This window comes from Pempheris klunzingeri, chromosome 14 (assembly GCF_042242105.1).
Source record: "Pempheris klunzingeri isolate RE-2024b chromosome 14, fPemKlu1.hap1, whole genome shotgun sequence".
In the NCBI taxonomy this organism is placed as follows: domain Eukaryota; kingdom Metazoa; phylum Chordata; class Actinopteri; order Acropomatiformes; family Pempheridae; genus Pempheris; species Pempheris klunzingeri.
Genome location: NC_092025.1, coordinates 12,834,907 through 12,857,236, shown reverse-complemented (window position 1 = coordinate 12,857,236; position 22,330 = coordinate 12,834,907). Strand labels below are relative to the sequence as shown.

The following is a 22,330-nucleotide window of genomic DNA, read 5'->3' as shown; positions in this document are numbered from 1 at the left end:
CTTCATTATTTGAAACCATTATCCTATAATGATAATACAGTCCAGTAAGCATTGCTTTCTGTAAAGTGTATGATATTATTCAAATAATAAAACAAACAGCATCAGAGTCACGATGCCTCACTGACATTTATATTTGTCCTCAAACATAGATATAAATGCAAACTATCGATCTAACTTGTGCATTTTGCAGAAAACGCATACATAATGCTCGACAATGAATATATCGCACATCCAATTTGACCCTTAACAGTGAACCACAATGGACATGTTACAATGGGACTTCACAGCATGATGAGTTTGAAATATTAAAACAATTACAATCAAAATTTGCAATAGAAAACTGTTTTAAACTTAAATATCTTCTAAGGAAGAAAATTACTTTTTGATCTCCTTCCCGTAGATAAACAAAACTCCCTAAAGCTCTTGCATATAATACAATCTCGACTGATATGTGTGGCTGTTAAGTTGAGGTTAAAGTCACAGATGCAGCAGAGAGGATTTAGGGAATAAACATAAATAGCAATAGCTACTCCTCCTATTCCCCTGCATGTGCTGAGGAAAGATCTAGGTCCAACATCCTCTGCTCCGCCTCACTCAGCCTGTAGGATGAGCCGCCACCACCACTGCTGTAGTCCCCGGACATCGGCAGAGAGTGGCAGCGACCTTTCGACTGTTCAGAGGATGATACACTAAAGGTGGAGCTGCGCTGTCGCGCCTTGACAGAGCAGGATTGAGCCTCTTTTAATTTCCGGGCCAGGATGTTCCTCTGAATAGGCGACGGGCCGCGACGGTTCCAGTTCTGCTCAGCCCGCTCTGCACGATCCACACTCAGGCGGGCAGGCCCCGTGGCTGGACCCCCAATCCCTGACACTCCCTCTACAACTCCTGTCTCACCACTCCTTTTCCTTTCCCCTGTGCCACTGAGGTCTGCTTTAGCATGTTTCTCAGATGTTGAAATGCTGTTTGTGTTGGTTCCCGTGTGTTTGAGCTCATTGTTGTGAGAAGGAACAGCTGTCTCTATCCAGGGCCTCCTCTGGCCATTTCTCTGGGGTCCGGACTTAGCCCACTCTGAGGCCCCATGCTCTGGAATGGGGTAAGAGCGGTATGGCTGCCTCTCCCATCCTCCTTTGGTCCAACAGCTTCCTTCAGGAAGGGTCCGAGATCCAACCTGAAAGGGACAAGGTATGATTTTTTGCTAATTAAAAAGGCTCAAACAGAACAACTCAAACATGACTTACAAAATATAAATAAACACATAAATAAAGCTGGATAGGCGACCTGGGTCATGCTCCTTTCTCTGAACTGTCTGGAGTGTGCAGAGGATGGAGGCTGGGGTTTGGTGTCATTAAAACTGGAGGTCCGGCGGAAATTTGGATTCTTATGACTGAAGTTTCCCATTCCCGCATCGCCTCCGTCTCTGAGGCCTGGTAACCCACTTCTCTCTACCATCTCCACCCAGTCAGCAGTGCGGTCACGCCATTTTGAGCTGCCCCCGCTTGCATGAGTAGAGGCAAGAGGGCCTAAGACCAGCTCCACTCTGGGACTCAGTCTGTCCGGCGTGAGCCTGGAAGTCTGCGATGGGGGCTCAGAGAAGGGAGCTGCGACGTGAAAATGGTTGTGCTTGGTGTCGTCCTGGAGGCTCAAAGGGAGCGCGCAATGAACAAATCCAGTTGGTGTAGGAATGGGGGAGTTGGTGGGTGAAGCAGATGTTTCTAACAAGGTGTCATGGACGGGGCTTGAAGAGACATGGTACAGCTGTGTGGCCTCCTTTAACCCCTTCTTCTTCATTTCCTTCAACTGCTGCTGAGCCAATCGGTACCTAGAGAGATCATTATATTTCAGTTCCTAAGATAGGGTGACAGATGTGCTATGTGTGATAAAAGAAAACATTGTTCTAAACCTACCCAAATATTGGCGGCACCATCTTCTGACCTGTGGGGGACAGTCTTTCTGGGTCCTGCGAGACAGGTATCACCAGGGTCTGTGAGAGAGGCTGGCTGTCTTTCTGGGCTACGCCCACACCCATGCCCCCCGGGGGGCTGTGGCTGTCACACAGGCTGGGTCTTTGGAGGCTGTGGCCACAAATTGAGGCCTCATCAGAGAGCTTGCGTCCTCCAGGGGAATGCATGGAGCCTCTGCGGACAGAGCTGCACTGAGGGGTCTGGCAGAACTTTCTCCATACTGTCACCACAATAGTTGCCAGAATTACAGCCAGGCAAAGGGAGATACCAGCCACTACCACCATGTTACCACCTAGGGGTGAAACTCCGACAGGTCCAGGGGGGAGGGATGGAGAAGGTGCAGGCAACGCTGGGGAAAAAAAGGAGATAATGTACGAAGTATGAAGGCTGCACAGTGCATCTTTTTTCAAGAAAACATGAGAGAGCAAACTTCTGCAGAAAATCAAGGGACAGAGAGAATGAAAAGGGAGATACGGGGTGATGAGACTGACCAACACAGTCCTCCAGAGAGCATAGGGACTGTTCCTTCACCATGCCAGTGCACTGCATCCCTCCCACACCTGAGGGCAGCAAACACCCGCGCACTCGTTCCCTGACGCCCTCGCCACAGCTCACACTACACGCACTCCACGGCTGCCATGGGCCCCATGACTCTGCAAAAAAAACATAGCATACTTAGCAAAAAATGTCCAATTTCTGAGCCTTAATTGTGTGTTTAACAACAGTTAATAAACAGTTAAATAGATTTGCTATAACTGAAATGTGACTAAATCCAACTGAATTGGTTTAAAATACCCATCTGTTGATTCATAAAATCAGTAATAAATATAAAGAAAGTTATAACTTCAGCCTCCAAATCACTGAGGAAATATCTTAACACTAAGCCATGATAGCGACAGTGAGCCGTGCAGGCACATCACCAGGACCCTGGAACTAAAGCAGCTAAATGGGATTCAGCCATCATTAATTTTACCGGTGCTTTTCCAACTGTGAGATGAGGCCAGTCCTAAACTAATGAGTTTTCTCCACCACTGAATTTGAACAATCTGGGAAAAATCTGGATGAGTAAAGCAAAGCAACTCTTTCCCTCCCTCAAAATTTAGGTCTTATTGAGAAAACCATTCCATCCCTCCTCTCCGTCGACTCTCGCTGAATGACGAGCAACAGTGTAAATGTATTCACGGCAGCTGCCAAATGTGAATGTGCTGATCTGTTAAATCTCACCTGCACTCCTATAAACCACCAAACAGGTCTGTGCAGGACTAGGGGATCGACTGAAGTTGAAAACAAAGTGGAAGCAGTATTTATTCCTCCCTGGGTAAAACACAGAGCAGTTGAACTCTGTCTCATTTTCTCCCTGAGTCAGCCAGTTAAAGGCCAGCGGAGGAGAAGAGGGCTCCTCTGGTCCAAACCCCATCAGTGCTGTTAAACCTGCTCCTATCCCGGAGGAAACGGCGACCCCTCTCCCAACGCTGGCATCCTTGTACAGCAACACTTTCCCATTGATGTGAGCACAAGGTGGGGTTATAAGCTTAACAGTCATGGTCCCTTCACAACCACTCCTGTAAGCATTGGCGTTTTCCACCAGCAGCTTATAGGAGAAGATACGCGACAGGTAGAGAGGTCCAGAGCTCTTCACATCCTGTGCTGCATGAGGAGACCGCACAGCCACCCGTATGAAGTCTCTTTCTGTGAAGGGGAAGGCGCAGGACAGCTCAACGCTCTGAGAGCGGAGTGGTTTGATTCGGTGTTGCGTGCGGGCTCGGACCTTGTCGATGCTGTTGCGCCCTATCTGGTTGTACTCCATGTAGCTGACTTCTAGGAAGAGAGCGGAGTCAATGCCGCTGGTGCAAGCCTGAAAGTGTTCATTAGTGGATATCCCAACCTGGAGAGAGACAGAGAGAGAAAGAGAGAAGAATGACGATCACTCTGGTCATCATGCTGCTACACAATAAAATAACTTGGTGGGTCAAGTGTGACATTTTGTTTGTCTTGCCTGAAAAACTCCGGAGTGGTTTCCGGCCCTTTCCACAGCGATGTGAAGGGTGGGCCACTGCACCTGCAGTTCTGAACTCCACCACCAGGTAGTGATCTCTGCGCTGCTGTCGTCTGTGCCATTGATACGAGGAGATGAGATGCTGGTCTGCTTCAGCAGGAACCGGAAAGTTCCCGCATACAGGAAGCAAGAGCAGTTGAACTCCACCCTACCGGCCGATCGGTTGCCGTAGAGAGTCCTGGTGAGAAGGGTGGTGTTGGTTTCCGTGTTGACCAGAGAGAGGCTCGTGCTGTGGATGGTGCTGCTGTCGGATTTTGTGCTGAAGTCCACAAATACACTGGCGTTGCTGAGGGCGACGTGGAAGGACGGCCAGATATTGAGCCCTGCAAAAGCTACAGGAAATGATGCACAGAAGTGAGATAGGAGAGGAAGAACACTTAACCTACTGTGCACGCATCTTACATAAACATCTGGTTTCTAGATCAATTTAATGCAATGGTTTGCTAACATTTTCTAGAATCTATGCATCTTAATGTCAGTGTAGGTGCAAACAATTATATGTTAAGTTGTCTAATTAACGTTTAGACTGCATGGAATGTGGAGGTCAAATGGGAAGTGTCATTTTTAGTCGACACACACATATTCATAAATCGGTGAGGGAGAAGTGTGGCTTAATTGCTACGTAGTGTCACTTCTGACAACAAAATTGTGAATCATGATGCGAAAAATCCCACATACAATTATACAAGGATAAATGATGTGTAGGCCTATTGATATATTCCCCATGTCCAAGTGACATCAAGTTCAATTTTAATGACCACGCAGCCACAATTGATGGAATTTGTTCAGTTCAACTAAATAATGATCTCAGTTTTCAGCACAGACACTGTGGATCCTCATAAACAACTGATAGCCACCAGAATTAGTGAGCCACATATTTCATACACACATTAAAGAAGTAGTTAACTGCTTAGAAGTACTTCTGGGTTAAATGGCACAACACCCAGACCTGGGAAAAAAATGAAAATGTTGCAGCACAGTGGTATATTATTCTAAGAGCTATTGTGCTGTGTAATGTGTTAATCCTGTTGTGCAAACCTCACATCCTCACAAAGCGAAGAGGGTGTGGGAGGAGGAAGAGGCTGACCCTTCGCTACCCCCTTCACTCCTCTGCCTTTTCCTTCAGCTTAACTTCCCTCTCCCATTTGACTGAGGGCACGTAGTAGAATGCAGCCCGTTGAATTACAATGTTTGCTTGATCAGATTAATTTAAAGTCAGTGGCCCTGCCAAGACGGTTTGGTTGACACTCACCGTATCCCATGAGCGCCAGCAGAAAGGGCAGCAGTGAGACAGCCTGTGGCATTCCGATATCCGTGCCTCTGTTTTCTCCAACACCACATGACCGTCCTCCTCCACCACTTCTGACCTCTACAAATCAGAGGCAAGTCACAAAATAAACAAATATTTCACAAGAATGCGGCAGGAAAGGAAAATCAATTGTTCGTGTGGGTGTCATCAGACAGGAGAAGGCATGGGAGAAGTGGCGCTCTAATCTGAGGTATGAAAAACAGGAAGGCTAGAGTCATGAAGCTGTGACCGTGGGTTTTCTGGATTTACAGTGACGTCTTCCTCTTCCTTCCATCTTCACAATGGGTATGCGTATGCTGTCGTCACCATAGAAGTGTAGTAGCTAGAGGAGGGCTTTGTCCATCACAGATATTTATGGGGTAGAGCCAAATCTTTGCTGTCTGTCTATTGTTTCCTTAGAAATAAAAGACTTAAAAAAAAAACAATACTTGGAATTTTGAACACCAGACTGCTGAGACTTACATCCTATATCCCCATGGATATATGGCATTGCACATACCCGCTTCTAAATCCCCTCTGATGCATATTGTTCAGTAGTGTTCCTGTACAGTCGCTGATCTCATCTGTTTTTTCCAGCCTGATCATTTACCTACTCACAAAGTACGCTTTTTTTTCCCATTTCCCCTGTTGTCCAGTCTTTTCTCTTGTTTGCATTTTCCTCATCCAGCAGTTAATAAAGGGCTGATTACTAAAAACTCCTTCATACCACAGTTTCTCTTCAATTCAAATCTAAGTTAACCACTGTTACAATCTTTGGACCAGGCTAAAACACAGTGTTTCCTACAACGTCCTGGTGCTGCCTGTCTTTGAATTTCAAATGTGTCCCATCAGTTTGATGACTAATAATCAACCCTTAAGTGTCAGAGAAACCTTTAAATATGAACACACAGCCGAACAGTTTTGATGCAATGATGTTGGTCTCCACAGTCACGTTTGTCATCACAAAACTTTGCTGTCAAACCAGTTGCCTTGAATATGATCTCAGCATTGACCTGGCAGGTGACTCCTCTTTGCAGCCCCCCCTTCTGCTTATTTCCTCTCAGCCTACAAATATGAGTCCATCAGTTATAAACACACCAGCGAAACAGGTTGGAACAGTTTCGATTGCGAAATCTGTATATCTGTATATGTGGATAATATTCATTTCATAATGATCCTTACTCTCTGTAGTCAAGCAGCAGAAGTTATGCGACAATATGCAAATTCTACTGGCCCATGTTTGTTAACTAAATATGCAAGATGAGCCCAACTTGTCACAGTTTATAATACAGGGCGTTTGCTGTGGAGTTGCTTTGCACTGAAGGCTGCAATTCATTAAATCAGCATACACTGTAGCTGGTAATAAAAAGTTTGCTTAATATGTATTATTAGGTGAAGACATCTGAGTTACGTCCCAAACAGTTATGAATATCACACTCAACTCAACTGTGCTATCTACGTCGCTTATTTTGAAATTGCATATCTCATGATCAACTCCTGCTCACTATTGTGCACGAATACAAAACTTACACAAGCTTGTAAACCTCACTTTTAAGCGATACGCACAAGGTGCCTTTGACGCACAATGGCCACAACCTTCACTGTCTGAGTAGTTGGAGAATAAAACAGGCGCACTCACGTCTCTCATTGATTATTCCTCTTCAAGCGTCCGACAAAGCCGTGGCAACGACGGGCCGACGCGCTTCTTGTGACCGATAAACGTCTAATAATTTCAGCGACGGTCGCCGTGATCGGCTCCACGGACCAATCAGAGGACTCCGAGGGTGCGTGCCGGCGTCCAGAGCGGCGCGTGAATGAAGCGCACCCGCACCGACTCTTCACTGCCGACAGCAGGGCGCGATGATGATTATTATTATTATTATTATTATTATTATTATTATGTGCACCTTAACGAACGGTGCTGTGACGTAGTGGCCAGCAAAAAAAAAAAAAAAATGTTTTTTTAATTGAGGAAACATTGGGGGAAAAAAACAAGAAGAAAAAAAACCAAAACAGAATCATAAAATAATAGCTGAGTGCCCATGCAGTGCCTTCACAAACAGGCTGTTTTGTGGAAAATTAAGTTGCCATAATTTAACAGGTTAAGGGCTTCATAATACACTAAAGCACATGACAGACCCTTTTTCTCTCCTGGCAGTTGAATCATTGCTTTATATTGTGGAAAGTGAATCATTCAACAGATTACTATCAGTTTGAACAACAGGCACCTGGGTCATGAAAAGACTTCAGCGCAGGTGCCTGAGGAAAGTGACTCCATGGAGAAATATGCGAGATTCGACAGATGGATCTATAATTTACTCCTTCGAGTGTCAGTCACACATAAATCTTTTCCTTTAATTTAAAGGAGTTCTTGTGAGGTTGCGTTTTAAAAATAAACCCATGATGTATTCAAAAAGAAGCTCAGACAGAATAGCATTGTGCATCCTAATAGGCCCATGACGCAAGGGAACTAAATTCAGCATTTTCTACAATGCAGTCAGGGTAATAAACCACAGAACTCTTGATCTCACACAATCAGATAACCTTTCCCCAACACCAGATGACTGACAAGCCGTTCTGCTATAATGCAAAAGCTGAATGTCATCAGACGTGCCTCAGTTCAGATCTCAAGACTTCCTGAACCAACTGAGTTCATCTACAATCAATAAGTGAACCACATGGTGGGGTAATCTAATCAGCTGTAGCGCTCCGTAGACCTCGATTTTTCCCTCAAGAGAGAGCCAGCAGAAAACAGGAAGCTCCTCTGGAGATGAAACAGCCTTTGCTGCTCGGCTCTGTGCACAATGGGAACAAAGATCTTTTCTATTCTGTGCGTAAAAAGCCCTACAGGGACGCACAGAGAATAAAAATACAAGTACAGAGGTAAGACTCCCGGCAGCAAGTACAACATTTTGACAAGAAGCTGCTTAGATCAGGAATGCTCATATTTCACTCCTTTATTATTACTTCTGCAGTTACTCATTATTTGATATACTGTGAAAGTGATTCACACGCACTTGTCTCCAAAGCTTCACAGGTCCATGAATCGGGCACTTATCTTTCAGTCTTGCCTCAAAACACTAACAACTGGAATGAATTGAAGGGAATAATTGTCTGAAGCATGACTTTTGGCAATGTGCCGTATATCTCATAAGCTTTGAACCCAACTGACTTGTCTTGAATGTATCCTTGACAGAGGCTGTTGCATTCAAAGACACTTTTGACAGGAGGAGCGACACTTTCAGACAGAAACATGAATGACAACACAATGAAAGGTGAAGTAGCAAACCCGGACATTTGGGGTGTGTTTTCTAGATAAGATGGCACGACAAGCTGGATTCCTTAATCATTTATTACATAAATGTATTTTCCTTTAGAAATCATGTGATCAGTGCCTCGGGGCTTTTTCACAACAGTCCACACAACTTGTAAAAAGATATGAGCTGTGTGGTGCAAGACTGTGTCATCAAGGAAATTCAAAATCAGGGCGGTGCAAAAATTATATAGAGTATATTACATTAAGAAATTTTTTCCCAAACCCTTTAATTACTAAACAAACTTAGTGATCATTAAGCAGAACAAATTCTTGGGATACTTTGCTGCATGTACAGTATTTGCTGTTTCTGGAAAGGTATCTCCTAAATAATGTTTAAAGACAGAGTCTAGATAGGAAATGGCAGGTTTTACAGTGGCTTTGCAGAGATCTGCCACTGACAGAAAACCAACTGTTCAATAATTAGAACCACACTGGATAGGCTCATTACCACAGTACTACTCCGCTGCTTTGCATGTTGTGGTAAGAAGATCGCTTTAGTGCATCGGTCTATCAGCAGAGACAGTTTAAGTCTTTTTGATTTCAAAAATATCAACGGGTCAAAAGAGGTTTGGGTAGAATCTCAAACCCTCGACAGAGTCGTCTCTACACAAGTGGCCCATCTTCTCAGCCAGTAACAGCCTGGAGATTAGAGGTTAGAGAAAAGGACACGGTGAAATGGAGAAGGAGAAGCATGTGTGTCAAAATACAGCAATAAAAACAAGTAAATGAAAACTGTGCATACTCTGTGTAGTAAAAAAAAGACATGATGAGTCTTGTATTGTACTGTCATACTGTTTTCTGGCTGTACTGATAAATCAACTTACCGCTCTTTAGACAGAAGAACAGAGAGACCCAACAGCTTTGCAAACTCCTCTGCTGTCAGAGAACCCTTTTCTGACACCTGCGGAAGATGGAGATGATGAGATGAAGATATAAGACAGGGAAAAAGATAAAAACTTCGAACCTAAGGGCTTCAAAGTGTGACCTATCTTCAGATATTGTTCACTGTTAGAGATAAACAACAGAGCTTGCTGTTCGATCAGTCTGAACCATGTCGATGTCAGTATAATGTTTGTAACGGTATAGCTTACATTGTCCAGTGCTGAGGCTATCATTTCCTCTTCGCTGTGAGACTGCAGCTGGACCACCATCACACCGCTGTCAAACACACGCAGCCTGCAAACGGGACAAGACAGATGAAGGAAAGAGTGTGTGTGTGAGAGAGATGGAAATCTGGTCAACAGACCTACGCTGAAGTGATCTTTAATTAAGCTAAAACAGGGAGCTAGCTACAGAATAGCAACTGGGTTATGGGTGGCAGGGAAACAGGCCTGTGTTGTTTTTTGAAACCCTGAGAAGTGACAGGAAGTGACACTCACAGAGGGCTGGACATCACTTCCAACAACAGGAAGCCGGGCAGGAAGAGCCTGGCCTCTGTGAAGCAGGCACAACCCTGCCCTATATTCCTTTGATAAACACATGGCCTGGTCCATACACAAATGGATGTATGAAAGCGCACAAAGATAATTTAAACACCGCGATCCAGAGACAAACAAAAACTCAAACTCACCTTAACGGGAGCTTCAACGACTCAAACATCTTGCACGCATTTACCAAGTCTTCTGGAGATAAAAGCTGCGGAAAGGAGGAGAAAAAAAAAAAAAAAAGGACCCTCGGTATCTGACCACCAAGGACATATGCGTGTAGCGTGAATGCGAGCATTCATGTGTGCATTACCTCCATCCCTCTAGCGCGGTTGACAAGACAGTACACCTCAGTGAGAGCCATCATACCGCCGCGCTCCTGAGAGAGTAGGTCGTGGTAGAAAGAGAGTGAGAGAAATCGAGTCGGACAGTAAGGACATGACTGAAATGAATGTAGGATCTCAGCCTGTGTAGATGTAAAACAACTGGCACACAGTAATTCATACGTACCTCCAGAGGTGCCTGTAGCATATCTCCCAGTTGCTTAGCCAGCTGCATATGGTAATGTGTACCTGATCCATGTGTTTCCCTGGTAACAGGGTTAGCAATACCCATGCTCAGTAGGTAGGACTTAAACCGGATTGTCTGTAAAGCAGGACATAATTGTTAGCTAAATGCAAACCAATCTAATTGTGGGCAGTATGGACGTGTGTGTATCAGGCCTCAGACTAGACCAGTTGCGTGTGTCATGGTCCAGTGAGGTTGGAAAGTAATACTTATAGATCTAGGTCACTATTGCTGCTCGTACAGTGATTTAAAACTACGTCCATCATCCTCCTGCTTCTGTTTCTGATTGAGCTGTTGGGCTGTTAAGTTCTTACCTCATCTTCTGTTATGTCTCCCTGCTTGTCTTTGATCTTGTTGGCTATAGATCTGGACAGCTCCACCATCTCTTTGGCCTGTTAGTTAGAGGAGAAAATCATTCAGCAAATCCTGCTGCACACCATTGTATGAGCTTAGCACATGGATCAAATCCATGGGCGCGATGTTTAAACAGTCATACAAGATAAATGTCAATGGTTAAAATATACGAGTGCTTCAACAAAGCCAATAATTCTGTTGTTAAATCAACAACCGCAGCACAGGAAAAAGCGAACATGCAAAGGAAAGGATTCTTTACCTTCACCATTAGCTTGCTGAGGTCCTCAAAAGCCTGAAAAAGAGGAGACTATATGTGCTCAAAAACACTGACAATTAAATAAACCACACGGCTACAGATATAATTCAAATACCATTCCACAGCATCCCAACCACTCTGCTGGCTCATGATAACATTGAAATTCTTCCTCGCCCTAAAACCCCATTTGTTTCAATGTCAATACCTTTCATGAAGCTAAATATGCGTCATTAGCAGCGGTTATATTAATGCATAACTTCATAGCTGTCTAAGGAATGTCACAGCAGCCGTGGACAGCTTGAATTCATGCCAGTTATAATAAATAAATTACCATACAATAAATTCCTTCTGTATCTAGCCAAAATATGACTTAGTACAGGAGGGTAATGACATGACACATATGGGCAGTAACTAACTTTGTTTCTATTCAAATCTATGCCTTTATATTAGAGTGACACCACCTCCTTTCTCACACATATCTCGCTACTTCAGTATTTTCTCTTTACAGTACCTCAGAAATGTTTTTGTCTGTTTCTTTCCTCTTCTCCTCTATCTTCCTCTCAATGCCGACAATCCCCACTGCACGTGTCCTTCCTGCCTACATGGCCGCGAAGGAAAGAAAAACACACGCAGTGAAACACACAAGTTGGTAACAAGCCTCATTGGGCAAGGAGAGACAAACAGTGAGGAGGGAACAAATTATGATCTACTGCTGTTACGGTACATAAATACAGTTCAGAAAATGTACTTTTTCAAAGTGTATTGCAAAGTAATACAAGACTAATGCAAAACAGCCCATACAAAAGCATTTTTTTAATCCTGTTGTGAGATGCTGTGCATAATTTCTATGCATAATTTCATATATCGGTGAAAGGGGAGGAAAGCAACATGTCAACAACATGCACACTGATACTGTTTTCTGAAAAGCCCTCAAAAATAGTCAGAGGCAGAATATTTAAACTGTCCAGCCCACGATCATGGTGACAACACTGCCATCCTGTGGAAAACAATTTAAACTGACAAATTTGTCATTCTCATGTACATCACCTATTAGCTGAATGTCTGTTTGGTTGGCACAGTTACAGTCCTGTGGTGTGGAAACAAATCGCTGGCATTTCAAAGTCCAGTAATACAAGACAAGACTCTAATCGGATGAGACAGGACGTCTGGTTCGGCTTCTAACCTGAGAGCCGGTTCCTGTGGGGATGGGCTGTGAAGCTGGCGTGTTCTCCCATCTTTTCTGAGTCATTTCCTCTGTTAGTCTCCGGTAAAACTGCATAACAGCAAATGACACCGTGTCAGTTCCGGGTAATAGAGAATCAAACACAGAGTCTCTCTAAAGAAGACTCGTTATGTGGTGAACAATAAGTACAAAAAAGTTACAACAAAAAGCTCTTTTTTGCTACACTCGTCTAAGAGGGACTACCTCAATCTGCCCGTGTTCTTTGAACGACAGCTTGATGAAGGAGTACTGGCTGTGTTGGTAGGGTCCTGGCTCCTTGTTGGCAGGTGTTGGGTGCAGGTGGATGACAATTTTTGAGCTATAGGATAAACAATGCTGATAGTTAGTTTGGCTTTTTTTCATTCTTGTAAATTGATTGAAATGATTGTGATATACATTTCGATTGTTTGCATTTCTGTTGTAAGGAACCACAACATCTGTGATGTACCCCGCCTCTCGCCCAAAGTCAGCTGGGATAGACGGATGGATGGATGGGTGGATGGATGAAACCACAACATGTATTTAGTGACACTCACCTCTTCCGTATTCCTGAAGCCTGCTCCTCAAAGAAGATGATCTGTGACAGGGGCATGGCTATGCAGCACTCCTGCAGATGGCAAGAGAAACACAGAAGTCAGCACACAAAATGATAATGCACAAATCCGAGAACATATTGTACCAATTCTCACACCACCAGTGCAGCAGTATGTGGTGTTTACTGTCTCACGTGATTTTTAATGTCCCTCCAGATCAACCGATGGGTGCTCAACAAGGCAACTCCCACATCCAGTTTAGCCTGGTACAATGACAGGAAAATACATGGCGTTACTATTTCATTATCATTTCCTTACGTTTCTCGTTTCGTGTTATAATCACCTCTCACTACACATAGAAGTACCTAAACCGTATAATCTACCTGAACCTTATTTTATGTGCACCATCAGTGATGCTGATTCAACTATTGTAGGCCACAAACTTAGCTATTACAGCCCAAAAAAAACTACCTTATCATCACCGTCATACAGTCTGACGCCTCTCTGCTGGATCACCAATGTTTCATTTATTTCTAAGAGCCCGCTTGACCACGAAAAGCGGTCCATTTTTCACTATTACAAAAGCAATTACTCCTTATTACACTCCGCTGCCGAAAAACATTTTATGTTTACTTCCTGTGCGCTGTCCAAAATTGGCCTGACGCTGACTGCAGAGAAACACAAAGGTAGATCATAAAAAAATATAACCAGTCCAATTAATCATTTTTGCCACTATAATTCAACCTGTTTGCACTGATAATACTACCTTAACTAAGTTTAGTTTTGTTGTTTTAAAATAATTTGTCACAAGGTGTCTTTTCTGACAGGCTGCCTCAGAGGGGTCCTTTCCGGTATTGACGTTACTAGCGCCAGCTGTCAGGAGAAGCTAGCAAGGCTGCTACCTATTCTAGCGCGTATTTTATGATTTCTACAATGTATTTCTACATTTTCCAGCCTTTATTGTAACTATCACCAGGATCGGAATCACTTTAAGCTCGCATGAATAGATGTGCAAATCTTTTTTTTTTTGCATTTCGCGGAGTCTTTGTTGAGCTGTGCTCACATTTAATGTCGCTATAGCTGGCTAGCTTGTTGTTAGCTGCGGACAAATCTGGTGCAGACAGGTTTTGCACTGCAGACACAGCTTCTCTTGTTTTGAAGTCATTGTTCGGGGGCGGAAAGTTTTATGATAGATCAGGACTGTACAGACCATGCGGATTTATTACGAAGTTAATGATTTTCTGCAAATACTCATCACCACAGATTATGCATTCGCAACATTATGAATTTAAATCATTAACTTTAGCGTTGGATGAGTAACAGAGTACTTTGGATTCCGTCCGAGTCCGAATGCATTTTAAAATAAATAACCTTATCTATTGTATTGTAAAAAGAGTATTTATAAATTGCGTAGTGTAACAATAAGTGTTCGTTGACAAAGAGGCAAACGTTTGTTTGAATCTACAAACATGGATAAGAAATCATTTGATATCGTCTTGGATGAGATAAGAAAGGTAAGGAGTGTCTAATCCCAAACTGACTGTCAGATCTAAAGATTTAAAATCCTCTCATCTTCGGGGTTTTGTAATTCTTCTTTCTGCCTTTCAGTGCGTCCTGACTGACCAGCGGATCAAGGCCATAGAGCAGGTGCATGGGTATTTCTCCAGTGAGCAGGTAACTTTGGAAACAGCAGCACTCTCATGTAATGTTTATTTCTCAGTTTATCCGCAGTGAGACACGCCTCAAAATGGAACTTGTTAGTTATGTTGCTTTGGCAAATCTGTGTGAATGAATACAATCACTAAATCTGTCTTAGCTCTAATGCATGCTGATGATAGATATGTACTCACAGTTGATATTTTCATGCTAAACAAAGAAATGGTTTCAACTCAAAAGTGTTGAAATCTTGTTTTCTAACTTAATAAAGGTGGTTGTCCAAATCCTTATTACTACTTCCATAATAGAGCAGCTCAAGCCATTGTGAGCTGTAACACTGTCTTGAACGTCTGCAGGTGATGGAGATACTGAAGTACTTCTCATGGGCCGAGCCACAGATCAAAGCAGTCAAAGCTCTGCAACATGTGAGTGATTCAGAGCTCCAAAGGTTTTGGTTTACATGTTAATCCATTTATACATAGCCAAAAAAAGAAATCATGATAATACTAAATAAAATAAGTGTGTGGAAACAACTGCTAATAATAATAGTGAAACAGTAAGAATGTGTTGCGTTGCGTTGTATTGACACCTCTCTTTCACTGGTGTATCTAAAAGTGTTACATCAAAATGTTTCTCCTTCTGTTGCCTTTAGAAAATGGTTGCAATCCCTACAACCAAAGTTGCAAATATCCTGAACTGCTTCACCTTCTCAAAGGACAGGCTGATTGTCTTGGAACTAATAGCTTTGTGAGTACATTTTGAAAATCCAGTCAAGCACGCTGAACAGGCTTTAAGACATAGACGTATTTGGTATAGTCAGTTGTGTAGCTGGAAGCTGAATTGGTCACGTGTTAAATATTGAATTTCTGTTCCCATACAGGAACATTTCAGATGCTCAAAATTATCGTCCTGTGGAGGATCTGTTCCGCATTCACTTGTCTGAGAAGAAGCGGGCTCGCAGGATACTGGAGCAAGTAAGTTCAGCATACAAATTCAACTTTGTGGTGTTGCTTCTCTTCGAGGTCTTATGTGTATGTTTTGATATCAAGAATCAGAAAAGAACTTGTGGAGTCATTTTGCTGTTGCTGTGAGACATACAGGGACAATCAATTGATGTAATTATAGCTTTTAAAATGTCAGTGTGCATGTGTCAATGCATGATCTTTTACTTTCCTGATGTTGTCATATATTTGATGCACGCTCGACACACAAACACATACACAATTTCTAAGATGATACAATTCTGTCTCCCAAGGTGTGTAAGGTTGGCTGTAAGGCTCCTGTAGCCATGATCTCCTCCTGTGGTATGATACCAGGAAATCCATACCCTAAAGGCAGACCCAGCCTGGTCAGTGGCACATTCCCTGTAAGTATGTGAAGAGCTTCCCAGTCCTGAAGGATTTTACATAGTCTAACCACGAGCTAACCACCACCAACTAATGATAGAAACGAACATGTAGATTTTATTATGTTGGTTTATAGCATATCTTAGTGTAACCTGTTCCACCTCCGTGTCTCAGGATAGCCGTGAACAGAACAAAGTTCTGATCTTCAGCACATTAAAATGTTGATATTTGACATTCAATCCTCAATCCTATAGACTTTTTAAAAATAAATTACAAAGTTGGAAAACTTGTGATTTTAATTGAGCAAGACAGCACATGCATTTCAGCCCCTGGAGGTTTTTCTGGGTTTTTTTTCGCCCGACATGGAAAAACAAAATGTATTTTGTCCATAATCACAGGGAATTCCTCCTGCAAAGAAAGAAGGCGAGAAGAAAGAGGACGCCTCTAACAATATGGAGGGGAAAGGAATTGCTTCTCGAATTATTGGACCATTCAAACCTGTAAGTACTAGAGTAGGAGTCACTGACTGGGCTGATGTATTAGAGCCAGGATGCCCCAGATAAATCTCATGACTGAGTCTCACATGGGTAATTATGTTACTTGCAGATAATGAAAACTTCAACCTGCACATCAAGCCTTATCGTATAAGCTAAGATAAGCCATGGCAAGACTGCTAAATTGATGGAAGTAAAGACTGTACAGCAGAGGGCATTGTTATAATAATAAAATCACATACAGAAACAATCAAAGCAGCCACCTTTCACACTTATAAATAACAAACATGCACCCTGTGCTCCAGCTAGCTCTCATTTAAGACTGTGTAAATGATGAGTGAAGAGGTAATGTTAACGTAACGATGTAAACTTGTGGTATTTATTAAAATATATTTTAAAATCATCTTGGTATTTGGGAACAGAATAAAGAAAAACACTGCTGCATACAAATGTCGACTCATTTGTTAGCTTTTAAATGGCCTTTTAGAATAGACTGTCCACATTCATCTTTCACTTATACTTACAGACACTGGCAGATCAGTTTTACATCTTTTGTTCTCTCTTTTTCTAGTTTCCTTCATCCTACAACCCTCATCGGCCCGTGCCCTACCCCATACCACCGTGCCGACCCCATGCCACCATCGCGCCAAGTAAGCAACAGCCCACCCGCACACACTTATGCTCACAGTACCTTTCGCTGCCCTGTCCATTAATCGAACACTATATACAACTAGATAAGAAAATATATGAAACTTCTCAGATAATTGAGGGATTAACAATGCTGCTTTGAGTGGTTTTGGGCACAGTTAGGCATGTTTTTTTCACTGCCTTCTGGGATTGGTTGAAGTATAGCTAGTTAGCGCAGTGTGATGTGCGTGACCCTTCAGTTTGTATGTGTGTGTGTGTGTATGAATGCGTGGTGGACACTGTTAATGTTTGCAACTGCTACTCAGGTGCATACAACAACGCAGGCCTTGTTTCTGTGGGAGGGGTTATAACTGCCAACGTGCCCCCTCCCCCCTACAACTCCGCCCACAAAGTAGCAGGTATGATTCGAGCGTGTGTGCGCGCGCGTGCGTGTGTGACAGCAATGAACTCTCCTTGAAGCTTGCCGCCTAACTACCTGGCATGCCGCTTACCTGCGCTTCTCAAGCTGAATGCCTTTATCCGGTGAAAATGTGCTTCTTACTTCTGTTGGCGTACACTGAGTGACCAGAAAAATAACCCCTCCAAATAAACCCCTTCGTGATCACTTTCGATGGGGGCGGGGATGTCGTCGTATCAGTCGTATATCCAACGCAACCACATTTCTGTTCTTTTTGATGCAATACAAAATTTTCCACTATTTGTTCCCCCCCAAAAATACTGAGATGAAGCAGACAAAATGGAAAATTCTGAAACCCCACAGAATGATAGCAACACACAAATAAAATAGTAGTCAAATTTTTATTGTTTTTATTTTTTATGTATGTATTTTTGGTAAGACTTTTGTACTACAGCGCAACATGCTGTTACCTGTGCTTTCTGGTCATTCATTGTAGAAGTTTGTTTTGGTGACTTGTGAGGACAGGTCCTTGGTTGCCTGGGATGGAAATGCCTCCAAACTAATGTCATTAATCTTTTTTCTTTCTGGAATCATGCTGTGCGCTGGCATTTAACATGCACCGCTTATGATGACTTATTTTTTTTATGAACACACACTGTCTCATCAGTTTTCACAGTTGAAATACATCTTTTAGGGCCTTTGGGGAGATATTGTGCACAAAGATGTCTCAAGTGGCATTAAATTGACAAATGTCCAAAGCAGTGTTGAGGTAACATTCCCAGTGTGTAATGAAAGTTGATTTGAGGTCACCAAGCCAAATAAAGATTTAAACATTTCCCCAAAGGTAAGAAGAAGACATATTCCAATCTTGAAAATTGTTTGAATTTCCATGTAATAAGTTGCACGCAAGGATGCTCTCTGGCTATTCCTCCTTGCTATGTTTCCTTTTCTTTTTTTTAGATGCAAGTGGACTGCTTCTTCTGTAACAGTCTGTTGGGTTTTAACCTGTTCTGTCTGTGTCCTGGAATGAAATTAGTTTTAAACAATAACACCACTCATCAGAAAAAAAAAGAAAAAAACACAAAATGAATCATTTAATGTTATTATGTGGTATCATTTCAATGTTTTTGATTGTTTTGTTTTTTTTTCTTTTTCTTGGATGATTCCACCGCTATAATAATAGAAGGCATCATTTTAGATGACCCATTTCACCAACTCTGATCTTTTTTTCCAGGTTACGCCAAGCCAGGGAATCCACAGAACACCACACCTGGAGTCAACAGCGGGCCTCTCCTCATTCCTCATGGGTCCACGCCTTCTAACCCTGTCCCACCCCAGGCTTCTCCTGCTCAGCCGACTCCCACAACCCCTATCACACCGGTTTTCCCCGGCATGGTGCCCTCTCACAACCCCAATGCCCCCTCTCCCTCCCCTGCTCCATCCCCATCTGTGATCAAAGCTGGGCCACAGACCCCGAGTGGACATGCTACACCGACACCCTCTTCTGTCATTAAAGCCCACACCCCTTCAGGCACGCCTTGTGGAACTCCTATCCCTGGCAGCGGGGGGTTTTCTTCTTCCCCCTTCCACGCTATTTCCCGACCAGGCACCCCTGCTACTTCCCGCAGCGGTCCAGACCTCTTGTGTCAGACGAACTCCATGGCTACAGCTCAGCAGAAGGTGTTTTCTCAGGCCACAGAGCACCTGTCAGGACCCTCCCTTTCTGGCTTACACCCACAAGCAGGTAACCCCTCCGGGTCAGTGATCCGAAGTTACACCCCCTCTGGACCACAGTCTCTCACTCCTGGAACATCCACTCAAGTTATTCCGAACTCTTCCACCCCAGGCCCCAGTCCCAAACCCTCCACAGTTCACTCCGCACAGGTGCAGGCTGCCATGGTTGCGGCTGGAGTCCTGCACAGACACACTGGGGGTAGTAACAGTGGCAGCAACAGCCCTGTGCCTTCTGCTTTCAAGGGCACCTCTCGCTCTGGCACACCGTCTGTTAGCTCCCTGGTGGTGCCAGGGTCTGCGCAGGCTGTCCTCGCACGTTCCTTTGGTCTGTCGCACCCCTCAGGTTCTCCTCAAGTCTCTCTTTCTAGTCCTGTTGCTATCACCGGCCTCCAAGCTCTGTCCTCCAGCCCAGCACCCTCTCATTATCCCGGCCTGGCCCCCTTTGCCTCCCTTTCTTCCTCCCCTGCATCCATGCCCGCAATGCCTCCCACTACCAACATTTCTAACCATCCACCAACCTCCATGTACCCGGGCCTGGCTCCCAGCGCTGCCCCCAGTGCAGCCTCTCCTTTCGGTCTAGGCCTCACCTCTGCCCCCTCTATATTCCCAGGCCTTCAACCCGGCCCTGGCCCTGCTGCCTTCCCGGGGTTGGGGGTTTCAGGAGGGCACAGTGCAGGGAGCCCTGTCTTGTCTTCGTTCATGGGACTGCCAGGGGCCACCCCGGCTTCAGTCGCATCTGTGGCACCGCTGCAGGCGGCAGCAGCCGCAGCAGCTGCTGCAGCCGGAGTTCCATCATCATCGCCAGTTTTACCAGGCTTCGCGTCTGCTTTCAGCTCCAACTTCCAGCCCGGGTATGTGATCTCTTGAGTTTAGGTCTGTGTATGCCAATTCTGCTTGCTGTCATACAGCAGTAGTTCGATTCTGTTACTCTATTTTTAATAACCACAGTAGTTGGTACAGTTGCCTCTGGGTTAATTAGAGCATGTGACATGTGTTTCCACTTGACGATACAATGGCATCATAAATGGTGTCTATCAATTTTCCACTAAGTGGAAACACTGCACCTACAACAAGCAAAGTCCACTTGTAACACCTACTGACAGTGTCAGGCATAGACTTTGATGATATGTTGTATCTCAAAGTTTATTGTCAACTAATAGGTTATTATTGGCACCTTATCTTGTCAGTGAACATGTGTTGCAATGACGAGCCTCACCTTCTGTTGACATTTCATGCACGTGATATCCATCTTGGAAGAGCTATTAAATGAGCAACAGTTATATATATATATATACAGTTATATTAAAGTGCATACATGCAAAATCGCGTAGTAAAATAAGAACAAATTTAGACACGTACACATTAGATAAATGCAATATCCAGCCATACACCACCTTCATACTGTAATCTGGCATTAATTGTTCTGTGTGTTACAGGTTGAGCAGTGGGCTCCAGCCTCCAGGGAGCAGCGGGTTTCCGGGCTTGCTGTCCTTCCCTGCCGTACCCGGCTTCTCTCCCTCTCCCTCCCCTGCTGCCCTTGGTGGCCTGCACAACCCAGCCATGCAGTCTGCCCTGCTGCAGGTACACACACACACACACACACACACACACACACACACACACACACACTGCACTCTGGCAGAAGAGAAGTATTTGAATATCAGTTTGATAAAGACTCACTTCTACAAAAACACTACTTTTCTTGTCTTGTTCCAGGCTCATCCCACATCTGCTTTAGAGAGTTTTCCTCCCCAGGCCAACAGTTTCACCAACTACCCACCAGGTCCAGGAAACCCCTTCCCCCTCCAGCCAGGCCTGCACCCACAGTTGGGTTGGCAGTGAAACCCACAATGCAATTTGAACCACTGAGTACACTTACGTGCTGACCCCCTAATGTACACCCTGCCCTACTCCTCAACTGCTGAAATGTTTTATTTTTCTTTGGCTTTGAACCCTGAAGAGCAAAGGACAGTTTCAAGAGTTTCAGTAATGTGTATGTTACAGCCAGAATGACTTAACAGAAGGAACACTATTGTAAGAACAGTTGAACTAATGTGTGGGGGAGGTGGCACACGGTATGTCTTGTATCATTCGTAGTGAACAGTTGTAAATATCAGTTGTCAGAGATGTTAGGTTTTACAAGTAGACTGTGACTGGTTTTAATGTTAGCTGGACTCGGCTGTTTTTTTTTAATCAAGTTTATCAACATTTATTAGTGAATAATGAATTATAGAAACATTGAAAAATGTACATGATATCATGTAATGACTTGACAGTATCCTCATGTTGAATTTCATGTCCGGTCTCAGTGGAGAGGACATGCATGCAAGGATACTGACTAATTTTCCTGAATTTAATATTGTATTATCACATGAAATTTTTAGGTGATATAGGTGGTATATCAAGTTGTAAGGCGCAGTCATATTTCGAAGTGGGCACATCATGAATTGTTTTTTTTAAATTCTTGCGCTGTGTCAAGGGCGAGGGTGCCGTACACACAAATGTGCATTTGGCAGTTTCACTCATGTTTGTGGTTTTTTTTTTCCGACAAACACACACTCGTGGCTGTCAGCGGTTTACATTTTGTATGTTTACAGAGTTGTTTTGACAGACGTCACCCAGCTAGTACTGATATTACAGTATCTGACCAAATGTACTGGATGTGGATGTTGCTGAGAACAATTTGAAGCATTTGTTGAGTGATATGTGGACTTGAGTTGTAAACCGTCTATTCTTCGCTAATGCTTTGCAATCTAGTGAAATCTGTACGTTTATTTCATTTACTGTACACTCCAGCACCCTTGCAGAGCGTTGGGAGTAATACACACATTGTCTATTTTGCCCTTTTTTTTTTTTTTTGTATTTGCACCTGTTTTATTATTTTGTCAGTAAACTGCTGGTTGCTGTAACTGTTGCTGCTTCATCTCTATTTTGTGCAAAGCCGTGGCTATTATGAATACCCCGCTGCATAAAATGAATGGCGGTGGATTAAATGATGGAAACACTGTGCAAGGAATAACTTCACTGCAGCTTATTCATAATAACAAGGACAGCTAGACATGCAAATCCTACAGTTTA

The 22,330-nt window shown here is 43.6% G+C and overlaps 3 protein-coding genes across 3 annotated transcripts; 1 reads left to right on the top strand and 2 right to left on the bottom strand.

The window, feature by feature from the left end:
- Window positions 1-140: 140 nt before the first annotated feature.
- Window positions 141-6,986, bottom strand: LOC139213297 (thrombospondin type-1 domain-containing protein 1). The gene is made up of 8 exons (XM_070843963.1): window positions 6,945-6,986; window positions 5,270-5,386; window positions 3,958-4,349; window positions 3,186-3,846; window positions 2,453-2,614; window positions 1,905-2,310; window positions 1,279-1,819; window positions 141-1,168 (listed from the first exon to the last, which is right to left on the bottom strand). The coding sequence occupies exons 2-8, from the start codon at window positions 5,319-5,321 to the stop codon at window positions 536-538; spliced, it is 2,847 nt and encodes a 948-aa protein (XP_070700064.1). The 5' UTR covers window positions 5,322-5,386; window positions 6,945-6,986; the 3' UTR covers window positions 141-535.
- Window positions 6,987-8,641: 1,655 nt separating this feature from the next.
- On the bottom strand, window positions 8,642-13,614 carry vps36 (vacuolar protein sorting 36 homolog). The gene is made up of 14 exons (XM_070843477.1): window positions 13,449-13,614; window positions 13,172-13,240; window positions 12,981-13,051; window positions 12,649-12,763; window positions 12,406-12,495; window positions 11,734-11,820; window positions 11,226-11,258; window positions 10,927-11,004; window positions 10,556-10,690; window positions 10,359-10,424; window positions 10,192-10,256; window positions 9,713-9,797; window positions 9,446-9,522; window positions 8,642-9,260 (listed from the first exon to the last, which is right to left on the bottom strand). The coding sequence occupies exons 1-14, from the start codon at window positions 13,542-13,544 to the stop codon at window positions 9,179-9,181; spliced, it is 1,149 nt and encodes a 382-aa protein (XP_070699578.1). The 5' UTR covers window positions 13,545-13,614; the 3' UTR covers window positions 8,642-9,178.
- A 248-nt stretch (window positions 13,615-13,862) lies between these two features.
- On the top strand, window positions 13,863-22,149 carry proser1 (proline and serine rich 1). The gene is made up of 12 exons (XM_070844253.1): window positions 13,863-14,491; window positions 14,586-14,651; window positions 14,990-15,058; window positions 15,286-15,380; window positions 15,514-15,607; window positions 15,889-15,999; window positions 16,378-16,479; window positions 17,045-17,123; window positions 17,427-17,519; window positions 18,753-20,103; window positions 20,689-20,833; window positions 20,969-22,149. Exons 1-12 carry the CDS (start codon window positions 14,447-14,449, stop codon window positions 21,092-21,094), a joined length of 2,376 nt encoding a protein of 791 aa, XP_070700354.1. The 5' UTR covers window positions 13,863-14,446; the 3' UTR covers window positions 21,095-22,149.
- Window positions 22,150-22,330: the final 181 nt, after the last annotated feature.

Bases quoted from the DNA above. Each gene is read 5' to 3' on its own strand.
- LOC139213297 (XM_070843963.1), bottom strand. From the start codon at position 5,321: ATGCCACAGGCTGTCTCACTGCTGCCCTTTCTGCTGGCGCTCATGGGA. The intron at 2,311-2,452 runs GTCAGTCTCATC...TTTTTTCCCCAG, and splicing joins CTCTCTGGAGGACTGTGTTG to CGTTGCCTGCACCTTCTCCA. The intron at 1,820-1,904 runs GTAGGTTTAGAA...TGATCTCTCTAG, and splicing joins ATGGTGCCGCCAATATTTGG to GTACCGATTGGCTCAGCAGC.
- vps36 (XM_070843477.1), bottom strand. From the start codon at position 13,544: ATGGACCGCTTTTCGTGGTCAAGCGGGCTCTTAGAAATAAATGAAACA. The intron at 11,259-11,733 runs GTACTGTAAAGA...CCTCTTTTTCAG, and splicing joins CAGACAAAAACATTTCTGAG to GCTTTTGAGGACCTCAGCAA. The intron at 10,257-10,358 runs GTAATGCACACA...TCCTTTCCGCAG, and splicing joins ACCGCGCTAGAGGGATGGAG to CTTTTATCTCCAGAAGACTT.
- proser1 (XM_070844253.1), top strand. From the start codon at position 14,447: ATGGATAAGAAATCATTTGATATCGTCTTGGATGAGATAAGAAAG. The intron at 15,381-15,513 runs GTGAGTACATTT...GTTCCCATACAG, and splicing joins GTCTTGGAACTAATAGCTTT to GAACATTTCAGATGCTCAAA. The intron at 16,000-16,377 runs GTAAGTATGTGA...CCATAATCACAG, and splicing joins TGGTCAGTGGCACATTCCCT to GGAATTCCTCCTGCAAAGAA.